At 39.8% G+C, this 27,017-nt stretch overlaps 1 protein-coding gene across 5 annotated transcripts in view; it reads left to right on the top strand.

Annotated features, from left to right (window-relative positions):
• Window positions 1-27,017, top strand: part of Lrch1 (leucine rich repeats and calponin homology domain containing 1) — a 170,071-nt gene that overhangs the window by 79,709 nt on the left and 63,345 nt on the right. For all 5 annotated transcript variants that reach the window (XM_070003215.1, XM_070003212.1, XM_070003213.1 and 2 more), the window contains exons 2-4: window positions 3,076-3,220; window positions 14,848-14,974; window positions 23,683-23,788. In XM_070003215.1, coding sequence (XP_069859316.1) covers window positions 3,076-3,220; window positions 14,848-14,974; window positions 23,683-23,788 — 378 coding nt within the window. The remainder of the gene's footprint in view (window positions 1-3,075; window positions 3,221-14,847; window positions 14,975-23,682; window positions 23,789-27,017) is intronic.

Here is a 27,017-nt window from a genome sequence, read left to right as displayed (position 1 = left end):
TGTAGGCATACATGTACCTTTTAACTAATGCTTAGTAATATAGGCAGTTAGATAAAACATGCATTGAAGTCTTTGTAGATAAAAAACATTCTCAATGAGTATGTTCTGCTCACTTCTTAACACCGAGAAACTCTTCCAAAACCAACTGCCTTTACCAGTTTCTTGCATGACTCTCTAGAAATAATTTATGGTTGAATCGTGTGTAACTGTCCACCATGAAACACAAACGCTTTAGTGACTGTTCTGTACCTGGCTTTTCAATAACATTCCAGTACATTTTGGAGGTTGTTCCATATCAGTCCATAGGGAGCTCCTTCATTCATTGTAATAGCTGTATCGTATTAGTATTCAGGAGATGATGATACTAATTTATTCTATTACATGAGATGGAATTAATACTCTATTAATATTTATTGGTTGATTTAATCTTTGAATCATTATAATATTTATTAATAGTCTATGAATATTTAACAAGCCCTCTCTTGGTCTTTCAATTGCTTTCTTATACTGTTTCAAACTATGCAAAAAGTACGTCATTTGGACATGTATACCTGTAGGCTAGGTGGAAGCATATGTACATTTGTTATTGTTAATTGTGTACACTTAAGTGTAGAACTGATGTTTTGTGAGACATACATGCAGTATGGTGGTAACTACAGTCAAGCAAGTGAAGATGTATGTCATCTCACATAGTTACCTTCATGCTGGTGTCAAAGAAGTGCTTCTAAAATAGACTCTCAGCAAACCTCTAGTATATAACTCATTATCTCCAATATTGCCATAGTTCCAACTGGATAGTGCTCCTCTATATTTACTCACCCCCCTTAACCATAACCTTATCTCTTTGATCTATACCTCTCCATTTCTCCTTGACCCACCTGTAATTCTGATAGACTGCAAAAATGTCTTTATTTGCATGTCCCTCATTCTGTCTTCACTATGTGTGAGAAAATATTTTCTCTCCACTGTTGAGATAGGTTAAAAAAAAACACCCCAAAACAAAAACAACTCCATTCTGTGTAGTTGTATTGTGTGTTGTTCTAACTGCAAGAAGGAAGATCTTTCCTCATATACTTATGAACCATTTGTGTTCACTTTCCTGTAAGCTGACTTTTCCCTCTTTTTTGCTTTTTAACTTTTTTAAATTGATGTTATCTAATGGAAACATTTCTTGTTTTTGATATTTAGCAGTAAATCCATTCTTTTTCTAATGTGCATGAATTTGTGTATGTGTGTGTGTGTTCACACATATACAGGAAGAAAATACCTTGATAAACTCCTTTTAGTTAGGTAATTGTATAAATGCAAATATTTGAAAATATTCTAAAAGTGATGAAAGTAGCACTCACTAAAATCATGGAAGCTCAAAGAATCCTAAGTTTAATGGCTGATTTCATGATATAAAACATGCCCTAGGGGCTGGAAAGGTGACCCAGTGGTAGAGTGCTTGCCTTGCATGCATGAGGTACTGGTTCGATTCCTTAGCACCATATAAGTAGAAAAAGCCAGAAGTGGTGCTGTGGCTCAAGGGGTAGAGTGCTAGTCTTGAGCTGAAAAGCTGAGGGACAGTGCCCAGGCCCAGAGTTCAGGCCCCACCTCTGACTAACTAACTAACTAAATAAATAAATAAATAAAACATGCCCTAATAAGGCTGTCGTAGTGTTTTGCCAAATTCCTTTTTAGTATTCTTGGGGTGATTTTATATATATATATACACATACATACATATATATATATATATATATATATATATATACGCACACACACACACACACATACATGCACCCACATTATTAAACTTATGCTCTGTTTTATATATATATATATATATACACACTATTAAACTTCTGCTCCATTTATATATATATTTATATATACAGTATTACAGTTATGCTCCATTTATATCATGAATCGTTGAAGAAATAGAGGTACTTATAGAGTAAACCCCACTTATTGGTAGCATATTGATATTTTAGGTAAAATGTTTGTTAATTTGAAAGTTAGGATATATGTCAATATTTAAAATGAGATTCAAATGTAGTTCTTTTGTATACCTCTTTAGGTCATAATATCAGTACTATACCTCACCTCCCCTTTTTTGATAGAGGTAGTAATAATATTCATTTAGGTATGATCAGAATTATTCCATGTTGCAATACTCCCTTCCCCATCCTGTTTTGAATATTAGTGAATTTATTTGTTGTAAGGCCTATCAGGGAAGGTGACTTTTTTTGACTTTTAGTTCATTTATGGTATTGACTTGCCTGTCTTTTGACTCCCTACCACTCTGGTCATGATGTGATTCCTTAGGTCTCTGTTACCTATTGTTTACTGCCCATCTTCAGTTCATACTGAGTGAGACCCTCCTGGTGCAGGCTGAAGTGAGCTACCATTGTTGTTTTCAAGAGTGGTGGTTTATATTACGTGGTGGTTATGCCTGCCATTCCCTCTTTTATATGAAGGATGTTACCATCATTTTGTTGTTAGGATGGCGAGCCTATAATGCCTGCCAGATGTTTTGCATTGCTCTGCAGAATGTTCATGTCTGTCATGTTTGCAAGTTAGGTCAGTGGCCTTCTATACCGGTGATCAAGCAGAGACACAGTGCTGAATCTTAATAGGCACCCTTGATTTATCTCAGTATTATAAATAGGAACTAAGTAATATTTAATGTCTATTATATGGCCCCTTTGCAGAAGATAGAAGAGGCATGTTCCTTGTATATAAAAAGAGATTATACCCTGTTTGGAGAGATATCTGTGATGAATGCAACATTGAATGAATAATTAGGGTAAATACATGTGTCATAGACTTGTCTAAGGTAGACTAAGTTTGAGATAATTTTCAGATAGAGTATAAAGTTCCCTTTGCTGGCCAGGTTTACAAATGAGAAAACTGAAAAAAGTTATAACTATGTTTTTGTTCATTTTTCTTTATTTCACGTATTTTTTAATTTGGCTAAGAAATAGCAATCACCATGCTTTAGTAATACAGGCACAAATACAGTGGTGCTATTATAACTTTATATTGAGTATGTTAAACATTTATTGACCATTGTTTTCCTTTTTTTCATAGATTTATCTAAAAACAGACTGGTTGAAGTTCCAATGGAATTGTGCCATTTCGTGTCACTGGAAATCCTTAATCTTTATCACAATTGTATCAGAGTCATTCCTGAGGCCATTGTCAATTTGCAGATGCTGACCTACTTGAACTTGAGGTAGGTTCACTATAAAAAGTGCAATCAAATGAAGTTATTAAACACCAAATAATGACTCTTTCATTTCTATCATTTTTTTTTCTGAGCGCTTTCTGATCTCCTTCTGAAGTTAAACATACACCTTCTGAAGTTAAACATACAGAGACCATTTAAGAAATGTAGAATGTTTATAGAGCCTTTACTATTGCTTTTGGTGTTACTTCCTTGAATGCCAGTATGACAAGATTTTTCCAAGAAATAATTCTTTCAGTTTTATTTGATTTCTTCTGGTAGAATTGTGATTGGAACTCAAGATCTTGTGATTGCTAGCCAGAAACTCTACTACTTGAACTACACTCCATCCCCCGTCCACACACCCTTTTTTCTTTAATGATTTCTTTTTCTTTCATCGCTTACAATTAAACTAGGTCAGGAACTCTCATTTGGCTTACTTTTTGAGTCTGACAATTTGCTTGCTAATTGGAGGTGGACTCTTGGGGATTTTTCTGCCTACACTGGCTTTGAACCATAGTCCTACAGATTTCAACCTTCCGAGTAACTCGGAGTACTCTTGTAATAGTGGGTAACTGTTACACCTAGTTGATTGCACAAATGTAGTGGCATCTAGATAACACTGGTGGCATCTAATTAAATTACTAGCTCTTCTAAGATGTTCAGTGATTTATCATCCATATGGCAGTGCTATCTGTGTAGTCTTCTGTCCTCAAACTAGCCTCAATGTCCAGCTGTCTTTCAGCTGCTAATGAGGAGGAACTCAGAATACTATGAGTGAAAGAGCTCAAATAAACAGGCAAGCTCATCTAGTTATGAGCAGCTCAAAGCATTTTCCTTGCTATGTTTCTTAAGGGTTTCCCTCTTATTTCTGTTAACCTGGGAAAATGACTTGTTATTAGATCAAGTAGTACAAACAAGTAGCTTTTCAAGCTTTACCAGTACTTAGAAATTAAACATTTGCCAACTTTGGGGGAGGGAAGTGGGGAGAGGAAAAACTTGGAGAGAATGAGGGAGGTAGTGACACTGTTTAAAAGGAAATATACCCATTACCTGAAGCATGTAACTGTAACCCTTCTGTATATCACCTTTACAATAAAATTTAAAAATTAATACCGTAGTATTAATTTTTTTTGTGGTGCTGGGGATGGAACCAAAGCCATAGTGTAAGACACACACTTGGTTTACTATTGTGCTACAATCCCATCCCCATGCTCACTGGATTCTGATTTTTCCCTCTCTCTTAATAAACCATATGTAGAAATCACTAGTTTTGTACACTCCAAAGTGAGATAGATACCATATAAAAGTATGATGAATTTATAGGAAACATTCCCTGTTGATTCTCTGGGGAATACAGCCCTAAATTTTCAATGATGCTGGTGATAATAATGATGGTTTTGGTAGTGGGGGTGTCATGCCACAGCTAATTTTCTTGGCTGGCATACTCTTCTCAGTGATGTTTTATTAAATGCCATATGAATGGTGCCAACAACTCCGTTTATGTGTTAGGCTAGAGGTGGGTTTGATTAGCACATAAAAGAAATAAAACTTCACCGTGAAATGCAATTAAAAACACCAAAATGTTTTCCTCTACTTTCTCACATGATGGAAATGTCATCTTTGTAGAGGAAATTGATCTATTGCTGTTTATGTAATCTGTGTTTGAAGGATCTGGCCTTTTAATCTTTGCTTCTTGGTGTTTATAACAAAAGGGTCTATTAGTGTAGTGTATGTGCCACTGTGTGTCTTCCTGTTAGAAAGTATCTAAGTCCAAGAAAAGTGGCCAAGAACAATAAAGGTGAATAGGTAAGACTTGTTCCTATCTAGGAACAAACATCTGGAGCTTGAAACACTGAGAAGTTTGAAATCTGTTTTAAGTTGTTGGAAAGGTAGTTGATGAAGTTCATAAATAATACATACATTAAGAAAAGAGAATGGAGCTGGGCACCGGTGGCTGAAATCCTAGCTACTCAGGAGGCTGAGATCTGAGGATTGTAGTTCAAAGCCAGCCCGGGCAGGAAAGACTGTGAGACTCTTATCTCCAATAAACCACTAGAAAATTGGAAGTGGTGCTGTGGCTCAAGTGGTGGAGCACTCGCCTTGAGCTGAAGAGTGCAGGGATAGCGCCCAAGCCCAGAGTTCAAGCCCCACGACTGACCAAAAAAAGAAAAGAGAATGGCAAAGGTCTTGGCAATAGTTGGAGTGTTATAAATCTAAGAGTAGGGACCATGGCTTAGAAGTCTTATCTTATGGAGGTTCAGGAATAGAGGCTGCCCAAAAAGGAAAGTTCAGTTCTTTACAGACTTCAGTCATTCTGCTTCCAGAACTTGGGCAAGTGGTTTTACTTTTTCCTGGTGAAACCACAACCCTTTGGGCCATGGCTTATTCATCAGAAGTCCCTGTCTGCCCCAGCCTGCTCGGACTGGGTTCCTAGGCATTGCCTGATTAAAAAAGAAAAAGAAGAAGAAAAGAGGCCAGTATTGCACAAAATGTTGTCGCACCATAAAAGGAATGTGTTTTGGCTCCTTTCTCTGCCACTGGTATCCTTTTTTTTGGCTGTTAAACAATTTACAAAAAAGAGCCAACTTCCTGATGGCTGCTTAACCTGTATCCCCACATTCTTCTGGGACTCATTCTGAGATATGATCTTTAGTCCTCACAACCTTGTTCTCTGTTGGAGTAATCAGGTACATTAGGGTTGTCTTAGAAAACACAGATTATATTATATACACACCCATATGTATATATGTGCACAAATTTAACTTTTGTTGTCTTTTCTCTTTGTATCAACATTTCTGAAGAAAGTGCTCATGTGCTGGTTTTCATGTGCTGCAGGAATTGATGGTGTCTTCTTAAACTGGAAAAAAGGAGGAGCATTGTTTAGTATAGACTTAAATCTCACATTCTTTCCATGAAGATCTTACCATTTTCATGAGATCTTATCTCATTTGAAGGGAAAATGAGAATACCACCATACACATACACATATATTATATATGAAACTGGCCTTTGATAGCCAAATTGTGAAATGACAAATTAGCAGCAATACACTCAAATATAATGAACTGGATGGGAATGTGAAAGTATTCATCTTAAAAGTTAAAAACATTTTTCACAGAATTAGCAGAATTGGGAGAGGCTTTGTGGCATCCAGTGTATCTGTATGCAAGACTAGCCCTGTATAGTTTAAGCCTTACCCTTTTGGGACCTCTAAAGATATTTGTTTATTTTTAAATGGAATGCTGAGTTATTGGTCTCTAATGTTTTAAATGTATTTGTAAATTGTTGTGTTTGGAAAATAGTGTCTGTTGGAATTGGTGGCTGACAGGCTTTCTTATGCATGGATGAGTTAATAATTGGATATTTCTTATCAAATTCCATTCCTTTTAATATAGCCCATACTTGGCAAGACTTACAGAGAGGGTTTTTTTCCATTGGACACATCACGTAATAGCAGGTGTTGTTTTAGTTCGCTGTGTGTATTGAAAAAAGAATAGTTATACAGAAGGAATATTTTGACCTTCATCTCTAGAGCACGATCAGATGTCATTGGATTTTCTTCCAGTTCTGCTTCCATTTTAATAGGATGTTAAGATCTGTGTGCTGCAGAGTAGCTGTCTGGAAGTGTGGTGAATATTTACTTTTAACTCATTGTATACATTATTCATTTATAGTTAATTCTCCATGCCCAAATGAACAAGCTCTGAATCACATTTATTTTCTTAACTAGTCAGATAATTGCCATTTTATCAATAGCCAACTTATTTTATTTCTTCTAAGTATATTGCAATTTACTATGTCTTCTAACAAATGCTTTCACTATGGCTTCTAACAAGAGCTAAAAAATACACATGTACAAGAGGAGTGGATTTTTTAAAAATCATCACCATCATCCTACCATTTTTCAATAATCAAGTAGAATCTAGGTATTATACTATTATATCTGAGCCCTTTAACTGTTTTAGGTGTGAAATAGGAATTTTTCCTAAGTATAGAAATGAGCAGACCATATTGCTTTGCCTCTGCATAGTTTGTGATGCCCTTACACCTTTGTTATCTTTGTCTTTTAAAAATAGTGATTTGCTGGGGGGCTAGTGGCTCATGCCTGTAATCCTAGCTGCTCAGGTGGCTGAGATCTGAGGATCACAGTTCAAAGCCAGCCCTGGTAGGAAAGTTCGTGAGACTCTTTTTTTTTTTTTTTTTTTTTTTTTTATTGTGAAAATACTGTACAGAGGGTTACAATTACATGGGCAAGATAATGAGTACATTTCTTACCAAGCATTGTAGCCTCCTCCTTTGTTTCCCCTTCCCATCCCTCCCCCCGCCCCCCACCCAACCCTCCTCCCCCCACCTCCACGCCAAAGTTGTAAAGTTCGTTTTTCGACATAACATCTTGTACATCTCATTGTTGCAATGGGTCCACCTGTATCCCTATTTAAACAATTCGTTTTTTCCCTTCCCCTCCACAAGTTATTCTGACATCAAATACAGTGAAAACAGGGGTTATACTGTGGGGGAGGGACATACAAAGCAACAAAGAAATAATCTTATAAATGTGTTAGAAACAATCTCATGAAAGGAAAAAAACATTTTAATACATATCTTAGGGTTCATTTCCCTAACATCAACTTATCTGACCTTTTCTGCTTGACTCAGACATATACTAGTTATAACAAATAAGGGAAACCATGGCACCTGTGTTTCTTTGGGCCTGTCTCCAGTAAACCACTAGAAAACCGGAAGTGGTGCTGTGGCTCAAGTAGGAGAGTGCTTGCCTTGAGCTGAAGAGTGGAGGGACAGCACCCAAGCCCAGAGTTCAAGCCCCACGACTGACCCAAAAAACCCCACCAAAATGGTGATTGTATCTTGTTGTTGTTTTCTCTTTTTTCCCCTAGAAATACAAATTTATGCATTCTTTTCTTTATTCATATTTCAACAATACTCTAATTGTGTCTCTGTGTATACATATATAAAAACATATGTGTTAATATGTAAATATGTGTATATATATGTGAGTGCATATATATATGTATATGTATATATACACACACACATACACAACACAACACACACACACACACACACACACACACACACACACACACACACACACGTATGGCCAATCCTGGGACTTGAACTCAGAGGTTGGGCACTGTCCCTGAGCTTTTTTTGCTCAAGGCTAGCACTCTACCACTGTGAACCACAGCGCTACTTCTGGCTTTTTCTGTTTATGTGGTACTGAGGAATTGAACCCAGGGCTTCATTTCATGCATGCTAGGCAAACACTCTACCATTAAGCCACATACCCAGCCCCCGTGTGTGTGTGTGTGTGTGTGTGTGTGTGTGTGTGTGTGTGTGTGTGTTTATTTGGCTTCATTTCATGCATGCTAGGCAAACACTCTACCATTAAGCCACATACCCAGCCCCCGTGTGTGTGTGTGTGTGTGTGTGTGTGTGTGTGTGTGTGTGTGTGTGTTTATTGTTTTGTTGGTCGTGGGACCTGAACTCTGGGCTTGGGCCGGGGCGCTGTTCCTCAACTCTTCAGCTCAAGGCTAGTACTCTATCACTTGAGCCACAGCGCCACTTCTGGCTTTTTCTACTTATATGGTGTTAAGGAATTGAACCCAGGGCCTCATGCATGCAAGGCAAGCATTTTGCCACTGAGACACATTCTCAGCATCCCCCACCCCCATGTATATTAAAAACAAAAATTTCATTTATTTCTGATTTGACCTGTCATTTCCTTTCATTCTTTTGATCTAAATTCTTAACAAGTATTTTTTTTTCCTCTCAGTTTCTAAGTTTGGGGTGAGAATTTAACTCATTGACTTCTAGTTTTGTTTTTGTTTTTTTAATCATCGTTGTTTGATAGTTTTTTAGAGGTGGGCCCTGGGCTAAATTGGCAAGTTTGAGGCTGACATCAAACTTGCAGTCTTCCTGTTTCTGCCTCCCAAGTGTTTGGATTACATGCATGCCACCACTATGTGTGGCCTTTTCTTCTTATATCCCTTATTGGAATCTAGAAATTACTTTTGATCCCTTTCCTCCATCCTCTTTTGCATGAACTATTGGTCTAGCATCTGAGAGTCTCTTGCTGGGAAATGTTCCCTGCTGCTGTTTGCCAGGGTTACCAAGGGGAAAAGCTGTGTTGTGTGGAAGAAAGACCACAGACTTTGGTCTGAAGCCCCACTCAACAGATTTCAGAGACTAGCTGCAAGCAACTCATTAGTCCAGTGGTTTAGAGCAAGTTATTTCAATTCTCTACTTTCAATTCTCTTAGGTGAAAGGATTGTTATGAATGTAAAGGAAGAAATAGTGTTCTAATTGCCAGCTCAGTACCTTAGACATACTAACGACCCAGGAAATGTTTGTTGAGTACTTGTATCAGATTTTGTGGCATGTTTGGGAAAGGTCTCCTATCTGAGTAAGGTATGTGGGTTTCATAGTATTGCTAGTAAAGAAGGTTCTGGGAACATAAAATTACTAGAGCCATTAAGAACTGAGTTATTGTTGACCATCAAGTTGTCAGAACTTCTCAGAAGCCGTGGGTCTTTAGAAGGGAAAAGAGAATGTGCACAGGTGAATCTCCACACAGGCCAGTCTATCGTACACTCTCAAAAATCCCAGAAATAGATGGACAGGCATATGTCTTCAAATGGTAAGCATAATATTTAGGCATCTTAAATTACCATGTTTAAAAAAATTAAATCGGTATCCTTGAGTAAAATGGATCCTAATAGCCTGTGATTGTGTAAGTCAATGTGAATATTCATTTCTTTTTGTTGTGCCAGACAAATAAGTAAAAAAGTGTGTATTTTCTGTGTCCCAGTGGTCTGGCAGGGAGGAGAGTGAATGTAGGTGGGTAACTTCCTGGTCACAGGAAACATCGTCCATTTTCTGAAACATAGCTCCACAAAGTAGGAGAGCTCTATACATGCCAGTCCCTCTTCTCTGTCTTTTCATAGCTGTGGCTCTCCTGTGTACCAACAGCAGTGTTCTTTTTGCACGGTGTCTGGCTCAGTCTCCTGAAATCCTTCAATCAATCAACATTCTTGCTAGTGCTGGATATTACATTCTCTTTGAACATCCCCCTCGGTTTTATATTTTCCGTTCCCCTTTGAAATGGAAGAATTTTCAAGTAATAGGCCAGTATCAGCCCTGAGCCTTTGGAATTCAAGAATTCTTAGAAGAAAGGAAAAGAGTGAGATGGAGCTAGTTATCAATAACTGTTCTGTGAAACCTAACTACAGATGTGGGTAACCGTGTTTGTTGACAAGTAGGGGCGGAGAAAATAAGAGTATTTATACTCAACAGGAGACAGATGGGCTGCTGCTGTGGGAAGCTAGTTTGGATGCAGTACCCAAATATAGTGAGAGCATGCACAACGGAAATGTAAAACTGTCCCAAGTTCCAGGATGCTTTAGAAGCTCACTTAAGCGATTGTAGTTCATCGAACAGTTCTTTCAAACTAAGTTCTTTACTTGCTCAAAACATGGTTTTTAACCAGGTGTAGTGGCTGTGTGTATGCTATGTGTAATCCTTGGTACTTAAGAGGATGAGATCTGAGGATTGTGGTTCCAAGCCAGTCTGGGCAGGAAAATCCATGAGACTCCAATCCTCCTGCAAGTGGAGCTGTGGCTCAAGTGGTAGAGAGCTAGCCTTGAGTGAGAAAGCTAAGGGGTAGTACCCTGGTCCTGAGTTCAAGTCCTTAGTACAGGCACACATACATAAACAATAAACAAACAAAAATATTGTTTTTTGCATGTGTAGAGATTATATTTTTTTCTAAGAATCTAGTTAGAAATTAAAATGACAATTATGCATCTAGACATGATGAGTTTTCAGATGATAGCTAACTATAACTGATAGTGAATTGTAACTGTTTTCAACATTAGGTTTAAATTTGTGCTCCCAGATTCATGGCATATGTAGTATCTTGATTAAATTTCTGTCATGAGGCTGAGAGAATAGCTACCACACATGCTTAGCATGCAAGTGGCTCTAGGTTCCAACCCTTAGTTTAACAAGACAACAATACTTAGATATATACAATCTCAGTCTTAAAAAAATGTATGTAGAATATTTTTAGTTGTGCATAAATATAGTTATTTGATTTTAGCTTTACAGCATAGCATACAATTTTGTTATAAGATGTGCATAAAAGTAGTTTTTTTTAGCTTAATAGCATACAATTAAAGGGAGCCAAAATATCACCTGGCAGCTCAAAGCAAGTCTTTTAATATTTGTGTTAATTGTCTAGATACATACTGATGGTGGATGACTGGGGATGAGGGGAAGTACTTAGTTCTCATGAGAAGCAAGGGTGAGCCAGCAGACTTTTCAGGGTGGAATAATCAGGAAAAAGGAAACAGTTCTACTATGGATATTGTTCATGGCATATGAAAACTGCCAGGTGTTGCCTGCAGAATGTTTTCCCAGGGAGAAGGTAAGATTCCAGAATTAAAAAAGACAGCAGAGAAAGCCACATTCACACAATTACATGTATGTCCAGTTGTGGTTCTCTAGATTAGCACTAGGTTCTTGGCTTGTTTTATAGCTTAACTTGAATCATATTTATTTTTTAATTGTTATAGGTTTTCAGCAAGTAAAACACAAAACCACATTTTGAGTAGTTGACATTTTAGCAATTATGGAAGACAATAAATAAAATCAATGTATAAAATCAAGCTAAGCACACACATGCTCTTTTTTGTCCTCTTTCTGGTTTGGCCTGGATAACTTAATCCATAAGTGTGGATTCAGTGTTGGCTAAGCACTGTCATACCCATAATCATATAGTAGGTACATCTTGCTGCCTGCGCTTCATATTGAACAAAACCAGAGAGATTAAAACGTTTAACTAAAGTCATAGGCTTGATTTTATTTTTACGGAGATTGGATTTGAACCCAGGTCTTCTGATTCCAGCATGAATGATCTGTCTGAAGCCCTAAACAGCCAAATGGATAAGTGAATCTCTGAGCAATTAAAAAATTTTTTTCTGTAAGTTTTTGACACTAAAAATGAAGGAACATATTCTAGAATTGAAAGAATGTGTTTTGCCGAGTTCATAAAATCACACACAGAATATAATGTGTCTCTGCCTTTACATATTTTAAAGACAATAACCTTTTCATAAACCAATAATAAGTAATTTCATATACTAACATTGCATTTCAAAAGAAAAGTTCCCTAGTCAAAATATTTAAAATACATTAAAATTGAAGGGGTAAGAAACAACTTGACTTGTAAAGCCCTTAATTTAGGAGTAAGTGGGAGATTATGGTGATTGAAGGCAAGGGGACATACACACACACATGCACACTAAATTTTCAGAAGTTTAGTATAAAAACTATATATAGATATGTATTTGCAAAAAGCTATGAAGGTTATTTAAGCCAAAGAAACAAAGGCTCTCCTCAGGCTAGAGGGGGCTCTTATTTTGTCTTGAGATGGTGAAACTGACAGCAAGGACTCATTCAGTCAAGGAAGATGGAAATGATAGATGTGCATTTGATGAAAACCAGGTTCTTCCTCCCTCTCCTCTTCCTTCCTGGCCCCTGTTCTCTCCCCGCACAGGGCAGGGAAGGTGGCAGGAGTACATGGGCAGGCTCTTCCCTGGCAAGTACAAGAAATTTCAAGCCACCACCTCTACACCTGTACTTTATACTTCTAAGTGAGCAGCCCATCTTCCCTACAAATTTACTCTTTTGTAAAGAGTAAGTAAGAGTAAAAGTAAATAGATTTTGCCTTTAGATGTAGCTCACAGACTAGATTTAAAGGTAACCGTTGGCCACTATCATCAGACATGAGATGGCCTCATTTTTTAAGTATTTTGTTCTTGAAGGGTCTGTTTATAGCAGAGAGGCCTGCAGGAGACCCATGGGTCAGGAGAATGAATCGAGCCTGAGGTGCTTATTTACTTGAGAATTGCTGCCAGATGAATGGTTTCAGAAAGCTGAGGCAGCTGATGTGGTCACATGGTTCAGGATAGGAGGGAACAGTTTCTCCTCTCCTAGGTCAATTATCTGCTGGGAGGCAGATAATACGTGTGTGTTTCCCTTTTCTGCTGGGGAAATTGCAAGTAACAGAAGAACATCCTGTGACCAGCTCTGTGGAGAAGTTGAAGGGCAGATGGATGAAGTAGGAGAGATGGGGGATCTGCCTCCATGTCATGTTTGCACTAGGACTAAATTCTTGGCATTGGAGAACGATTTCATCCACAGATAATTAACTCAGAGTAAATAAGGAGTGTTTGGGACAGAAGGAAGTGAGCTCTGTTGTCAGCAGCTTGTAATGTAAAAAGCAGCCCTTCCAGCAAGGCACCTGTCCGTGGTAGTTCATGCTGGTAATCTAGCTACTCTGGATGAGATCTGAGGATTATAGTTTGAAGCCAGCCCAGGCAGAAAAGTTGCAGAGACTCTTTATCCCCAGCTAACCAGCATAACGTTCATAGGGGAGGGATGGTTCACGTGGTAGAGAGCCTTGAGTGAAAAATTCCAAACAAGAGTGTAAAGCCCTGATTTCAAGTCCCAGTAATGGGACACACACACACACACACACACACACGCACGCACGCACGCACGCACGCACGCACCCAACCCATCTATTTCCATCAAAGTGGGCCTTCATTTTATTTTATGAAGTTAGTACTGATGCTGGAAGGAGTCCAGGGACAGCAAGTTTATGTAATTTCAGATACCTGCGCATCAGAATTAGCAGATCTTTATTTTCATCACATCCAGTGCTGTGATAAATGACTCTCCCAGTTCCACATCTGCTAATCTGCTTAGCCACCTTCCTCTCCTGCTCTCCTCTAGGCTCTCCCATCCCCCACCCTCTCTCAGTACCAAGGCTTCAACTCAAGGCCTCTCACTTGCTATGCCAGACACTCTACCATTTGAGCCACAGCTGCAGCCCCTGGAGCCAATGTCTCACTGGTCATCTCTCACTTAGTGGCACCAGCTAAGGACCAAGACCATAAGACATACATATTTAGGGATAATTAAGATTTAAACTGTAGCAACAGCAGCTTTACGTTGCCCTTGGTTGAGAAGGCATGTTGTCTGCTTTCCTGGCTGGTCCAAGGACTCAGCTTCTGCGGAGAGATTCATATTTTTCCTTGTGCTGGGAAAAGTTATTTCAGTCAGAACTGCCCATCTGTTTGTTTATAACGGGTATATAGTAATTGTCCAGAGATTTGGTCTGCAGGGTAATAATTTGACATTTGTATGCAAAGTGTTATGAGCAAATAAGGGTCCTTAGTATCTCCCCCATTGTCAATATTTATGATGTTTTCGTGTTGGAAACCTTTGAACTCTTTAAGAGCTACTTTGAAATACTTAGTTAATAAGTTGTAAAGGATTGCTATAGGACACTAGATTTTATTCCTGCTATCTAACTTTTTTTGGTGTTCATTATCCTGTTTTGTCCCCTGCCTTGTTATTTTGTTTTTAATTTTGTTTTCTTATGCACTTGTAATTTGTGTTATTGTAGACACATAAAATGTATCGGGCTTGTATTTGTAAATATCTTCTCTGATCACTTTGTTTTCCTTTCCTGTTAAGAGTTCCCTAGCATACAGTGTACAGTGGCCTTTCTGTTTATATGTGTTCTTATTGTATTGTCTTTGCAGTCGAAATCAGCTGTCTGCCCTGCCTGCCTGCCTGTGTGGTCTGCCTCTGAAAGTCTTAATCGCAAGTAACAACAAGCTTGGATCACTGCCAGAAGAGATAGGTCAGCTCAAACAGTTAATGGAGTTGGTATGTTGCTGATTTCTAAGATGCTCTTTTTGTTCATGAACTGATCTTAACTTGCCAGAGTACCAGAAAGACTTTTTGGCTATAATCGGAGAAGGAGGAACTTGCACTAGTCTGTTTCCCATTACAATGACAAACCATCTGAGGCTGGGAACTTGATAAAGGAAAAAGAAAGTTTATTTAGCTTTTAGTTTTGGAGGCGGAAAGTCCATGATCAGGTGGCTTTATTTGTGAGGCCTTTGAGGGAGGCCCACTGAAGAAGGCTGCATCATACATCGTACCACAGCTATGGCACCCTCCTCGGATCAAATGTGAGAAGGAGGGATCACATGGGAAGACAGGAAGCCAAAAAGCAAAAAGGAAGAGGCACCCGTAACAACCCATATTCATGGGAAATTTCTTAAGTCCCTTGAGAACTATGTTAATCCCTTCTGAGAGTCATGCCCCCAGTGATCTAACCATCTTCCCTTAGGCTTTTCCTTTTAAAGACACCACTCCCTCTTAATACCATCAAATGATTAGTATGCTTCCAATACTTGACCAAATCCTGTTCACTTGGTAGCAGAGCCTAAGTTGTTTGAGGGCAGCATATGAAGAAGACATTGGAGGGGGGAGGGGATATGACCCAGTAGCTGTGGCTTGGCTGTGATAAGGTTCCTGAAACTTCCTGAGGTTTGCAGTTCCTGAAGTTTACAGGATTTACAGTTCCTGAGGTTTATGGGTTATCACATTATACAGTGATAAATTTTGCAGATTGCTTATAAGTTCATGAAGAATATGGCTACAACTGGAGAAAAGATCTCTAAATAAGTTGGCAGGCCACATTTTACAAAGATGTCTAGTTAAGTTAGAGGATAGAAAGAAGAAAGTGGCTGGGAAGGTGGCTCAGTGGTAGAGCGCTTGCCCTGCATGCCTGAGGCCCTGGATTCGATTCCTCAGCACCACATATGCAGAAAAGGCCAGAAGTGGTGCAGTGGCTCAAGTGGTAGAGTGCTAGCCTTGAGCTGAAGAGCTGAGGGACAGCGCCCAGGCCGAGGTCAGGCACCACAACTGACCAAAAAAAAAAAAAAAAAAAAGAATTAGGTAAGAGGAAAGTAAAGATTTTTGGCACGACTAGAGCAACATTGTTTCCGGTCCTAGGATGCCTGAGCTTATAATCCTAGCTACTCAGGAGGCTGAGATCTAAGAAGGCTCAAAGCCAAACCAGGCAACAAATCTGAGAAACTCTTACCTCCAGTTAACTAGCAAAAATCTAGAAATGGAAATGTGGTTTAAGAGCTAGAACACCAGTTATAAGGAAAAAAAACCTAATGAGAGCAGTAGGACTTTAGTTCAAGCCCCAGGGCCAGGGTGCGTGCACGCGCACACACACACACACACACACACACACACACACACACACACACACACACACACACACACACACACACACACACACACACACACACACACACACACACACACACACACACACACACACACACACACACACACACACACACACACACACACACACACACACACACACACACACACCCCCCCCCCCCCTTAGGGACAGTTTAAATTCTTTTTTTTCAGGTTAAGTCTTTGAAATATAGCAGGTTTGTTTTTTTTGTTTTTTTTACATTGACAGTGCACCCCTTTTGGGACTATCTGGATTTCTGGTATTCAGGATCCACATGAGCTGTTGGTCACCCTCTTGACGGATTAGCTCCTTAGCCTGTGAATTTTCTCTGCTCCCTTCCGCCCGTCTGAATAAGTGCGCTTTTGTAAAACGCATATATTTCATAACATGGCATTATTTAACAACCAGGAAGTGATATGACTGGCCTTGGTTAAGGTCATAAACTAAAAAAAGATTATTTTCCATCAACTCTTGTTTATCTTTGATGACATTTTACTTACAATAGTAGTATGATTATAGGTAACCATGTCAGATTACTTTTAGCTATCGGTTGGAAAAAGAAAATTCTCTGGAGAGTTTAATTCTGGATTGGCAGTGGGAGTGTTTGGCTTTGTAGTTGCATGGTACCAATATATAAAAAAAGAAAAGAGTGGAAGCTTCCCAAGCATTCAGAATCCTGCAGTCTCTTATGGCTTCCATCCTGACAAAAATTGCTTACCCTGCTAGGTTGTAAACATTGTTTACTGATTTGGAAAGAGTATCACTTTTTCACATCAGGCTTCATGTATCCCAAATGGTGTCATAAGAAACTCTCTTCTTCCCAGTGTGGATGGACATCTGCAGAATTACTATCCACTTGAAAAATTAAGCCAGAACATCATCAGGAAGCAGGGATCATCCTTGTCTTTGAAAGGAAGTGGAATTGCAAAACATTGTTTTATCTTTTAAGCTATGTCACTGTTACCCAAGATCCTTAAGACAGATACTGGTCCCAGTTCTACCATTGACATGGCCAGCCATTTGAGAACATGCAGGGAGAATGGAAATGTCACCCACAAGCTGCTGATCATCACCTATGGGATGTCATTTTTATGAATCAACATGAGTGGTTGGGTTATGTTTCTAACTTACTGTAGGAGTAGGAGAATTTACGGAACCTTAGTTCTCTGTACCTAGTTCTCAGGTGATTTTTATTTTTAAATTTTTGCTTGAACTCTGGGCCTGCACTCTTGCTGGACTTTTTACTCAAAGTTGGCACCCTACCACTTGAGCCACACCTCTCCTACCAGCTTTTTGCTGCTAATTGGGAATAAGAGTTTTAATGGACTTTTCTGTGTAGCCTGGCTCTGAACTGAGATAATCACATTTCAGCCTTCTCTGTAAGCTAGGATTACAGATGTTAGCCACCCGTGTTCAGTCTGGGTTATTTCTAATGGGAATAATCTAGAACTTTCTGACTTCATGTCCCACTCTAATTGGCACCTATAATTCCTTCACCTCATACTGTGGTGGTGTGCATATTGTTTGATAGCCTGTCTTGTCTCCCAGCTTGTGTTTTCTGGAAGGGAAGGGAGAACTGGTTAACATTTACTGAGCACCCATGTGCACCAGGCAGACTGGTAGAACATGGCTTGTATTGCTTCTTGTCATCTTATCCAATTAGTTGTGGAGCCTACATGACAGAGCTGGAGTCCAGATCAGGTTTGTGTGATTAGAGTTCAGGCTGTAAGCACTTTGGGGACACAGCCCACCATTTTCCTCTGGAGTTTCTTGGTTCACCTTGCAGCTTTTCCCACTAAGGTTGTGGTAGGCCATGTATGCACTGCTGAACCTGAATAAACACAGGTTTTGTACAAGTGGGCATGTGTGTCCACAAGTTTTCTTACTGTGGATGCAGGTCAGGAAGGGGTCTTGGACCTTCTCTTGTACCAACTAAATCTCCCTTTACTCTATAAAGTCCTCTGAACTTTCTGGAAAACATAGTTCTTTTACTGTGAGGTTACATTGAACAATAAGGTCTGTTTGGTAAGAGGTGCTGTATAAATGCCACATTACAGGTAAACCACAGCCTGGAAAGACAAACTCACTAAGTGAACATGCAGAACCTGGTATGGGGTACTGGCCAAAGATCTAGTAGTGTCTTCACTGGTTCTGTGAGCCTGGTGGCAGGCCGCATCTGCGGTCTGACTTCTGTTCACTTTTTCTCAGTTCTTGGCCCTCCCCTCCCCGCTTGCCCCAACTCACACAGTGTCTCCCAGTTCCAAGAGCACCAGTGTAATCCCACCTCTGTAAGCAGCATGCCACCTGGCCCGCCTCAAGTCATAACTGATGAGAAGATGCATTTCCTGAAATATTTGGTGTGTGGGGAGTTAATGTAAGCACTAACTGTCGACATATGGTGGATTGATCTGCCTCAGGAAAACCCCCTTATTACTGTTACGGATTGCATTCCAGTCTCAGAGGTGCCTACAGTGGGGTCTTCCCTGTACATGTCTGCTGTAAGTAATTCTTTGTCCATTTGTGGTTTCCAGTGATGCCCCCTAACCTCTCTGGTTTTTTGGTTTTTTGTTTTTTGTGACAATTGGAAACCCAGGGTTTGCACAAGGCCCCTCTGTGGCTTCCATTTCTGCCTTTAGGAAGAGCCACAGGGTGGAGCATGTGTTTATGTTGAGAAAAGACGGTTTATCACACCAGAGATTGCTTGAAAAGAGTTCAGGTTTAGATGAACTTACCAAGTTCACTGTTTTTGCTTGTTTTGTGTTCTGACCACAGGCACAGAGGGTTTTTTTTGGCTAAGAAATCTAAGTTGACATTACTATCAACAAGTCTTTTTCTTATTTCTGGTGGTGTAAATAGATTTTCCTAATGTTGGAAGCAAATTAGAATTGCTTAATGCTCCCTTTTTATTTTTATTTTTTTAATGTAGGCACTGGCAGGTTAAGATACTAACCTCAGGTTGCACAGTGAGTTATGCAAAAGACGTTTCTCCGAAAGGTGAGGTTACATGATGGGAGGAAAGTGTTTAGCAGTTTGTGTTTCCTGTCAGAGTACGTGCATTTCCATCAATGAAGTCAACACAAGCTCGGAGTATCACTACACCAAGATTGTGAAAATCCTGTTGTCAGAGCAGACCACCTACAGTTCCACAGTGGCCTGGTCTCATTGGGCCTCTCCTTTAACCAGTTGGACATAGTGTTTATGTTGGACATCAGTTCTTAAAATATTTCTAGCTTTTTTTTTTTTTTTCTGGAAAATCAGCATTACCTAGTTTAGTAATCCCTGAATTCTGTTCTGGTAGCTTGAATCTTTGTTTTTTTTTGCTGGTCATGGGGCCTGAACTCTGGTTTGGGCGCTGTCCCTCAGCTCTTCAGCTCAAGGCTAGCGCTCTACCACTGGAGCCACAGCGCCACTTCTGGCTTTTTCTGTTTTATGTGGTGCTGAGGAATCGAACCCAGGGCCTCATGCTTGCAAGGCATGCACTCTACCACAGAGCCACCTTCCCAGCCCTGAATCTTTGTTTTGCATTCTGAAGGTACTTCAGCAGCTATCACTTAGTAACAAAAGCATACTAATCTTCAGTATGCATGTAGCACTTCAAAAATTTTTTCTTTCTTTTTTTTTTTTGTTGGTCGTGGGGCTTGAACTCTGGGCCTAGGCGCTGTCCCTCAGCTCTTCAGCTCAAGGCGAGCAAGCGCTCTACCACTTGAGCTACAGTGCCACTTCCGGTTTTCTTGTGGTTTATTGGAGATAGGAGTCTCACGGTCTTTCCTGCCCGGGCTGGCTTTGAACCAAGATCCTCAGATCTCAGCCTCCTGAGTAGTTAGGATTACAGTCTTGAGCCACCAGCGCCGGGCCAAAAATTTTCTTTTATTATTATGAGGAGAGATACTTATTTTCCCAGGTTTTTCTTTTAGTTGCTTAATTGAAAAAATTAAAATGATTAAACTAATGGAAAATAAGTAGAGTTTAAGTCACAATTATAATTCCTATTTTGTTTTTTCTCTTAATGCCAAAGTTGGACTAGCTGGTCCATAAAAACTTAAGCTTGAGTATATTGTCATACTTAGATTCACATCTGTATCAACCAATAACAAACCAGTGGATATTCCTAATAGATGTTTTTTTGTTTTGTAATAGTGTAACATTAAACCTTTGGTGATATGATTTCACTGAAGTTTGGAATAATTATTTTCTAAAAAATGGCTTAGGACTGAGAGTAGAAGGAGCTAATTCAGCTGTCTAATAAATAACTGCATTGAGAATTTACAGCCTGATAAATTCTCACTAATTACAGAAATGGAAGATACTAGTGCTTTTTATTTTAAACTTTGTTTTCCTAAATATTATCTCTCAGTGGCTAAAACAAATCTATACCTAAGGCTAAATTTGGACAGTTATGTTCTAGAGAATGAGGTCACTCCAGAAAAAATAGGCATCCATTTGTAAAACCAAAATATCTTATCCCCAAATACATAGACTATTATCTCTAATTTCTTCCTCTCCCTTCAGCTAATTAAGCATAATTACCCATGGGTTTTATCTTTGTGATGAAATTCATAACCTCTTTTAAGAGTTGGCAAGGCTCAGTGACTTGGGGGGATTGGAGTTTTGCGCTGTTGTTTGCCACGCTGACTGAAGAGAGGTGAAGAGTCTCAGATGGCCTGAGCAGCTCCCTCTAACACTTGATGAGACCAGGGAATAAGTGGTACAGTGCAGGGAACTATTAACATAACCTGACCCTCATCAAATACCCTTCCAAATATGAATGGACAGTTGGACTCTGATTGTCTGCACATGTCCTGTTCTATAGATGGAAAGTTTTGTTTTTATCATTATGTGAGATTGGTTGCAAGTATGTTGACTCTACTTTCTCTACCAATATTTCAATATAGCTTATAGAGTTGATTTGCTTTGAATAGGCCATTGCATTAGACCTATCTGTTAGAAGAAATTGACCTTAGATGTAGGGAAGCAGTGTACCTTGATTTCATGGATAACTAGGGATGGTCAAAAAGAGAAAGATACATGTAGTTCATGTTAAAAAATGGCAGAAAGCTGAGTGTCATCTCAGGAGATTTCATCCTGTGAGCATACTACCTAAATATGTAGGTTATCTTTTGTTTCTTTCTCCCTATTCCTTATTTGTGGTACTAAGGATTGAACTCAAGGCCTCTAACTTGTTAGGCAAATGTTCTACCACTTAAAAGCCATCCTCCCAGTCCTTTTACTTTTAGTTTGTTTTTAAGATAAAGTATCTTGGTTTTTCTATTACTTTGGGCCAGTGATCATGCTACCTACAGCCTTCTGTGTATAAGTGTATGTATTAGCACCACGTCTAGTTTGTTTGTTGGTAGAAATAGAGTCTCACTAACATTTTGCCCAGGTTAGCTGTCAGCCTTGATCGCCTTGATCTTCATTCCCTTGATCTCTGCTTCCCAAGGACCCCTGGTTTATGTGACTTAGTAAAGACAAAGACATAACTTTCACTGGATGGATTGGTGGGTTAGCTTCCTTGAGTGATCACAGGCCACGTACTAATTCTATATTGATTTCCCTAAACATTTTTGACCCTGTAAGAAGTGCTGCTAGAGTTTTTTGTTTGTTTTGGTTTTTGTTTTTGGTCTTGAAGCTTGGACTCTGGGCCTGGACCCTGTCCCTGAGTTCTTTTGCTCAAGGCTAGTGCTCTATCAGAGGATTAAAGGGGAAAATGACCATATAAATAAGAAAATTACAGTAAAAGCTGATGGTTAGAACCCCAGAGGAAAAAGTGGTCCATCTCTCAGGTGTTGAAACATGGGGAAACCTTGTGAGAGGCTTCAAAGAGGACACTTGGATTCAGTCATAAAAGATGAGTAGGTAGAGCCACAAGATAGTGTCAGGGGCTGGCACCAGGCAGGGAAGGAGCCTGAACAAATAAATGGCCCATACTGAGAACAAGTAGCAGTCACGTGGCAAGGGGAAGACATTCAGGGAAATGGTCCTAGAGAGATTAGCAGACCTTATCTAGATGTTGGACCTTACTGGTGATGAACAGCACAATGAGATTCACACTCTGGCAGCTCTGTGAAGGATGGACTTATGGGGAGACTGAATGGAAGCCTGGAGGGGACCATTACGGTCTCCAACTGAGAGATAATGCAGGGCTAGACGGAAGGAGAAGAGCAGGCACGGACCAGTGCCAAGGGCAAGAGTGGGATTAAGGAGATAATAAGGATTATAAATGTCGAGGACTTTATTTCCTGTGTCAGGAGCTGGTTCCAATCAAGGATTTATAGGGTATTATCCTTTTAAAGCAAAGCGTACAGTCTCTTCAAGACCTTACCTTGCTTCCACAGTGGAAGGGAAGGTAATCAGATACAAGATTTCCAGCCATGTTGTAAGAGCTTCATTTAAAATACATAGTGAAAAAACTGGGAGAAAATGAGGGAGGGGGGTGATACTGTTCAAAAAGAAATGTACTTATTACCTGATTTGTGTAACTCTAACCCCTCTTGCCATCACCTTTACAATAAAAACTTAAAAAAATAAAATAGTGCATCCAAACAATGCATAACTACTCGTAAAAACTAGGATATGTTGTACCCTCCCTTCCATTTTTAAAAAACATTTTATTGTAAAGATGCTGTACAGAGGGGTTACAGTTACATGAGTAAGGTAATGAGTATAGTGGCTGCTGATTCCTCACTTAGTGGCCTTGGGCCACTGAGCCTTATTTTTCTCATCTGTAAATATTAAGCTAGTACCACTGAGCCTCATTTTTCTCATCTGTAAATAGTAAGCTAGTAATGCTGCCTCCTGGGTTTCTTGAGAGAATTAAATAAAATCCAAGCACAGGAAAAATGATAGTGGTGAAAGTACTGATTTTTTTTTTTCTTTCCTCAGTGGAGATGTGTAGATTGAACTTTCTTTTTCTCCTTTTCTGAGGCTTACTGGTTAGGGACCCAGAAGTCCAGTCAGTATAAAAGAGTAATGTGACCAGGCACCTGGTGGCTCACGTCTGGAATCCTAGCCACTCAGAAGCCTGAGATCCTAGGATCATGATTTGAAGCCAGCTGTATTAGTGTAGTTCAAGAGAACTTAGCTCCAATTGGCTATCAAAAAGCCAGAAGTGAAGGTATGCTCCGAGGGGTGGAGCACCAGCCTTGAGTGAAAAAGCCAAGTGAGAGCTACAGACACTTGAGTTTGAGCCCCGCACACAAAATGTGTGTGTGATGTGTGTGATAGTTAATTGTCCACATGTTGAAGTTCCTTGAGGAGAACTCACATAAAGAGAACAGTACACTGATAGTTTCTGTCTTTGCTACAGGATGTTAGTTGCAACGAGATCACAGCGTTGCCTCAGCAGATAGGTCAACTGAAATCTCTCCGGGAGCTGAATGTCCGAAGAAATTACCTTAAAGTATTACCACCAGGTGAGAAAGAAGGGGAAGTTGAAGAAACAAGAGACTTTTGTTGCAGAGAGAGAAAAAGAGAGAGAGAGAGAGAGAGAGAGAGAGAGAGAGAGAGAGAGAGAGAGAGAGAGAGAGAGAGAGAGAGAGAATGTGTATGTGGTTGTGTGGTTGTATGTGGTTGTGTGTGTGTGTGTGTGTGTGTATTGTGGTTGTTGACTGGGTTGTTCCTTCCTTGGCTTTTCTCCTTGGCTTCTCTCCACCCACTTCTGTGCTCTCCTATGTCCTAATCCCTTCTGACACCAAGGATTGGATCAGAGCCCACCCTAATGATCTCATTTCAATTTAATTACCTCTTAGGCCTATCTCCAGATACAGCCACATTCTGATATCTTTGGGTCAGGATGTCCACATTTAAATCTGGGTGAAGGGAAAACAGCCAGCCTTAGCACTGACAACAAAAATTCTTTTTGTATCAGTATGTGATGTTCTGAATGAAAGAAACTAACAGTTCCAGTGACACACTTGGACAGACCCTGGCTGTCAGCTCTGTGCAGGATGTCCTTCTGGTTAAAAGGTACATCTGTTTAGAAAATTTGTCCCATTCAGAGTTGGAGAACAGCCCTGTCAGAGGTGGTGGGTCTGAAGTTGGTATTTGGGCTCGGGTATAGGTCAGGAATGAGTTGATCAGCAGCAGAACACTATTAAAGTCTCCCAACATACTGCCTTTTCAAAAATCATCTTGATCCTCATTTTTTGTGTTTATGGACTTCTAGACATGCCAGATTTCAAACACATACTTGCAAAAGGCAAAGCATGTGTTTTGAAGTGGTCAGCACTGGGTTAAGGTGACATTGCTACTGCACATTGAGGCCTGCCTGATTTTCTGATTTTTCTTTTCTTTCTTTTTTTTTTCCATTGTGGGGATTGAACTGAGGACCTGGGTGCTAACTGTGTGTTCTTTTCTGTTCATAGCAAGTGCTATCACTTTGATCTATAACTCTGCTTCTGGTTTTCTGACGGTTAATTTTAATTGGAGATAAGAGTTTCATGGACTTTTCCTGCTTTGAGCCATGATTCTCAGATCTCAGCCTCCTGAGTAGCTAGTATTATGGCATGAGCCATCAGTTCCTGGCTGAATTGTTCTGTTTTTATTGTCTGCTTCTGCATCTTGATCTTTGGCCTTCTTTTTTGGGGGGAATGTGGGGGTGGCCCTAGGGCTTGAACTCTGGGCCTGGGCTCTGTCTCTGACTTCCTTTTCCTCAAGGTTAGCACTCTACGACTTGAGTGAACCACAGCACCACTTCCAGCTTTTTTGAGTAGTTTGGTGGAGATAAGAGTCTTATGGACTTTCCTGCCTGGTCTGGGTTTGGACCTGGCAGATCTTAGATCTCAGCCTCCAGAGTAGCTAGGATTATAAACATGAGTCACAGCTTGACCTTTGGCTTAAAATCGTCCATAACTCAAGGTAAGGAAGCGATGCTAATGGAACTGTGGAGAGAATTTTGTAAAATGCAACTTCTGTGATGGATGGGAAGGCTGAGCATTTACCTGCAAAGTTCATCCTTCTCATGCTGACTTGAATTCTGAAGAAACTGCATTAGAAACTATCTCCACATAGGACTTTATTGCTTTATTACTTGAGATAGACCAATCTAAGCATATTGACTTTTCATTTTGTCCATGTGAATAAATATTTTTCATTTGAAACTGTTTATCTTAGCTAAAAGCAAACACAAAGGATAAACTTATACCCCAGAGACCTTTCAAGCATTAAAGGAAAGTTTAAATTCAAGTCCTGTTGTTAAAATAATCACTGTGAAAGTGTCACAAGTAATTGAACTCCTATTCCCTAAAGGAAAAATCAGGGACATCATTTTATAGTCACTGTTTGGAAATGTGTGGAAAATATACTCACCTGCACAATCTAGGGATTTTTGTTTTGTCTCTTATCTTAAAAGCATACCTTTCTCAAACAGATCAGTTACAAATTGCTCTGTTCTCCATAACTGTATTTTTGTAGTTTTGATATTTTAAAATATTCTCAGACCTCAAATTTGAGTTTTCTTGGAAAAGCTTTTGTAAAAAAAATGGTTTCTGAATATCAGGGTCCTTTTGGCTTCATTCTTGAAAATTCTATTGACTAAAGAGTTCTCAGGCACTGCACATCTAATCCCTTAAGTACCCTCATCATAGGCTTCCAGCTTGAGGCGGGGGCAAAAAGGGAAACTGTGGCCTGATTTCCTAGATCATCTTTGGTGTCTGATGACAACTACTACAATATGGGGACCATATTTTGGTGTTGATAAGACCAGAATGAACAGAGGACTCAGGTAGAAATTCATTGTCCCTCTTAGGAGTAGAAAGAAAAGTAAGGTTATTGTTCTTCTTCCTCCTCCTCCTCTCCCTCCTTCACACCTCCTCCCCTCCCCTCCCCCGCCCCTCTTAACCCTCCTCCTCCTTCTTCCTGTCTCTTCCCCTCCCCATTCTTTTGTTCTTCTTTCTTCTCTACTTCCTTCTTCTTTGTCCCTCTCTCCCTTCTTTGCTCCTATTCTTCCTCTTTTTCTTGCTGCTTTTTTTAAGCTTTTCGTCCTCCTCCTAACTTACCTTGCTGCTTCTCTCTCTCTCCTCCTCCTGTTCCTTCTTTGCCATCTCTTTCTTCCTCACTTTCCTGCTATTTCTTTTGATCTCTTCTGGGCCTTAGAGAAATTATCATTTTCTCCTCTATTTGATTACTGTGAATTTGTATAATTCTCATTTTCCTAAACTTGTGGCTCCATAATTGGAGCCAAAAAGAAATAGTCGTTAGAAAATGATTCCCCCTCCCCCCCCCTTTTTTTTTTTGGCCTGTGAGTAAACTCCCCATATGTATCTTCCATGAATCTACTCTTTATACTCCTGGATGAGTCTGTATTTAAGTGACGAAGCATTGCAGACAGTGGAGAGGCTTTTTAAATTGGGCTCTGATTTGCCAACCTAGCCCCAGCACTAGGGCTTACAGCAGGATGGCATCCCACCAATTTCAGACTCCTGCTTCTAAGCTTTTCTAGAAACTATGACAGCAACAAAGGACTTTCCTTTCTCATTCGTTTTGCTCTCACACTTCCAAGTCTCCAGGTCTCCCTTGTCCCTCTTGCTGCCACCTCCAGCTGCTCATAGCTCTGTACGGAAACCATCACCATGAAGAGTATGGCCTGAGGCCTATCACTGTTTCTCCAGGGAGGAGGACAGCTGGCTTTTATCTACTTAGGAC

This window comes from Dipodomys merriami, unplaced genomic scaffold (assembly GCF_024711535.1).
Source record: "Dipodomys merriami isolate MVZ:Mamm:240054 unplaced genomic scaffold, mDipMer1.0.p SCAF_6, whole genome shotgun sequence".
NCBI lineage: Eukaryota > Metazoa > Chordata > Mammalia > Rodentia > Heteromyidae > Dipodomys > Dipodomys merriami.
The sequence above is the reverse complement of the archived record's forward strand: the minus strand, read 5'-3'. Positions and strand labels throughout refer to the sequence as shown.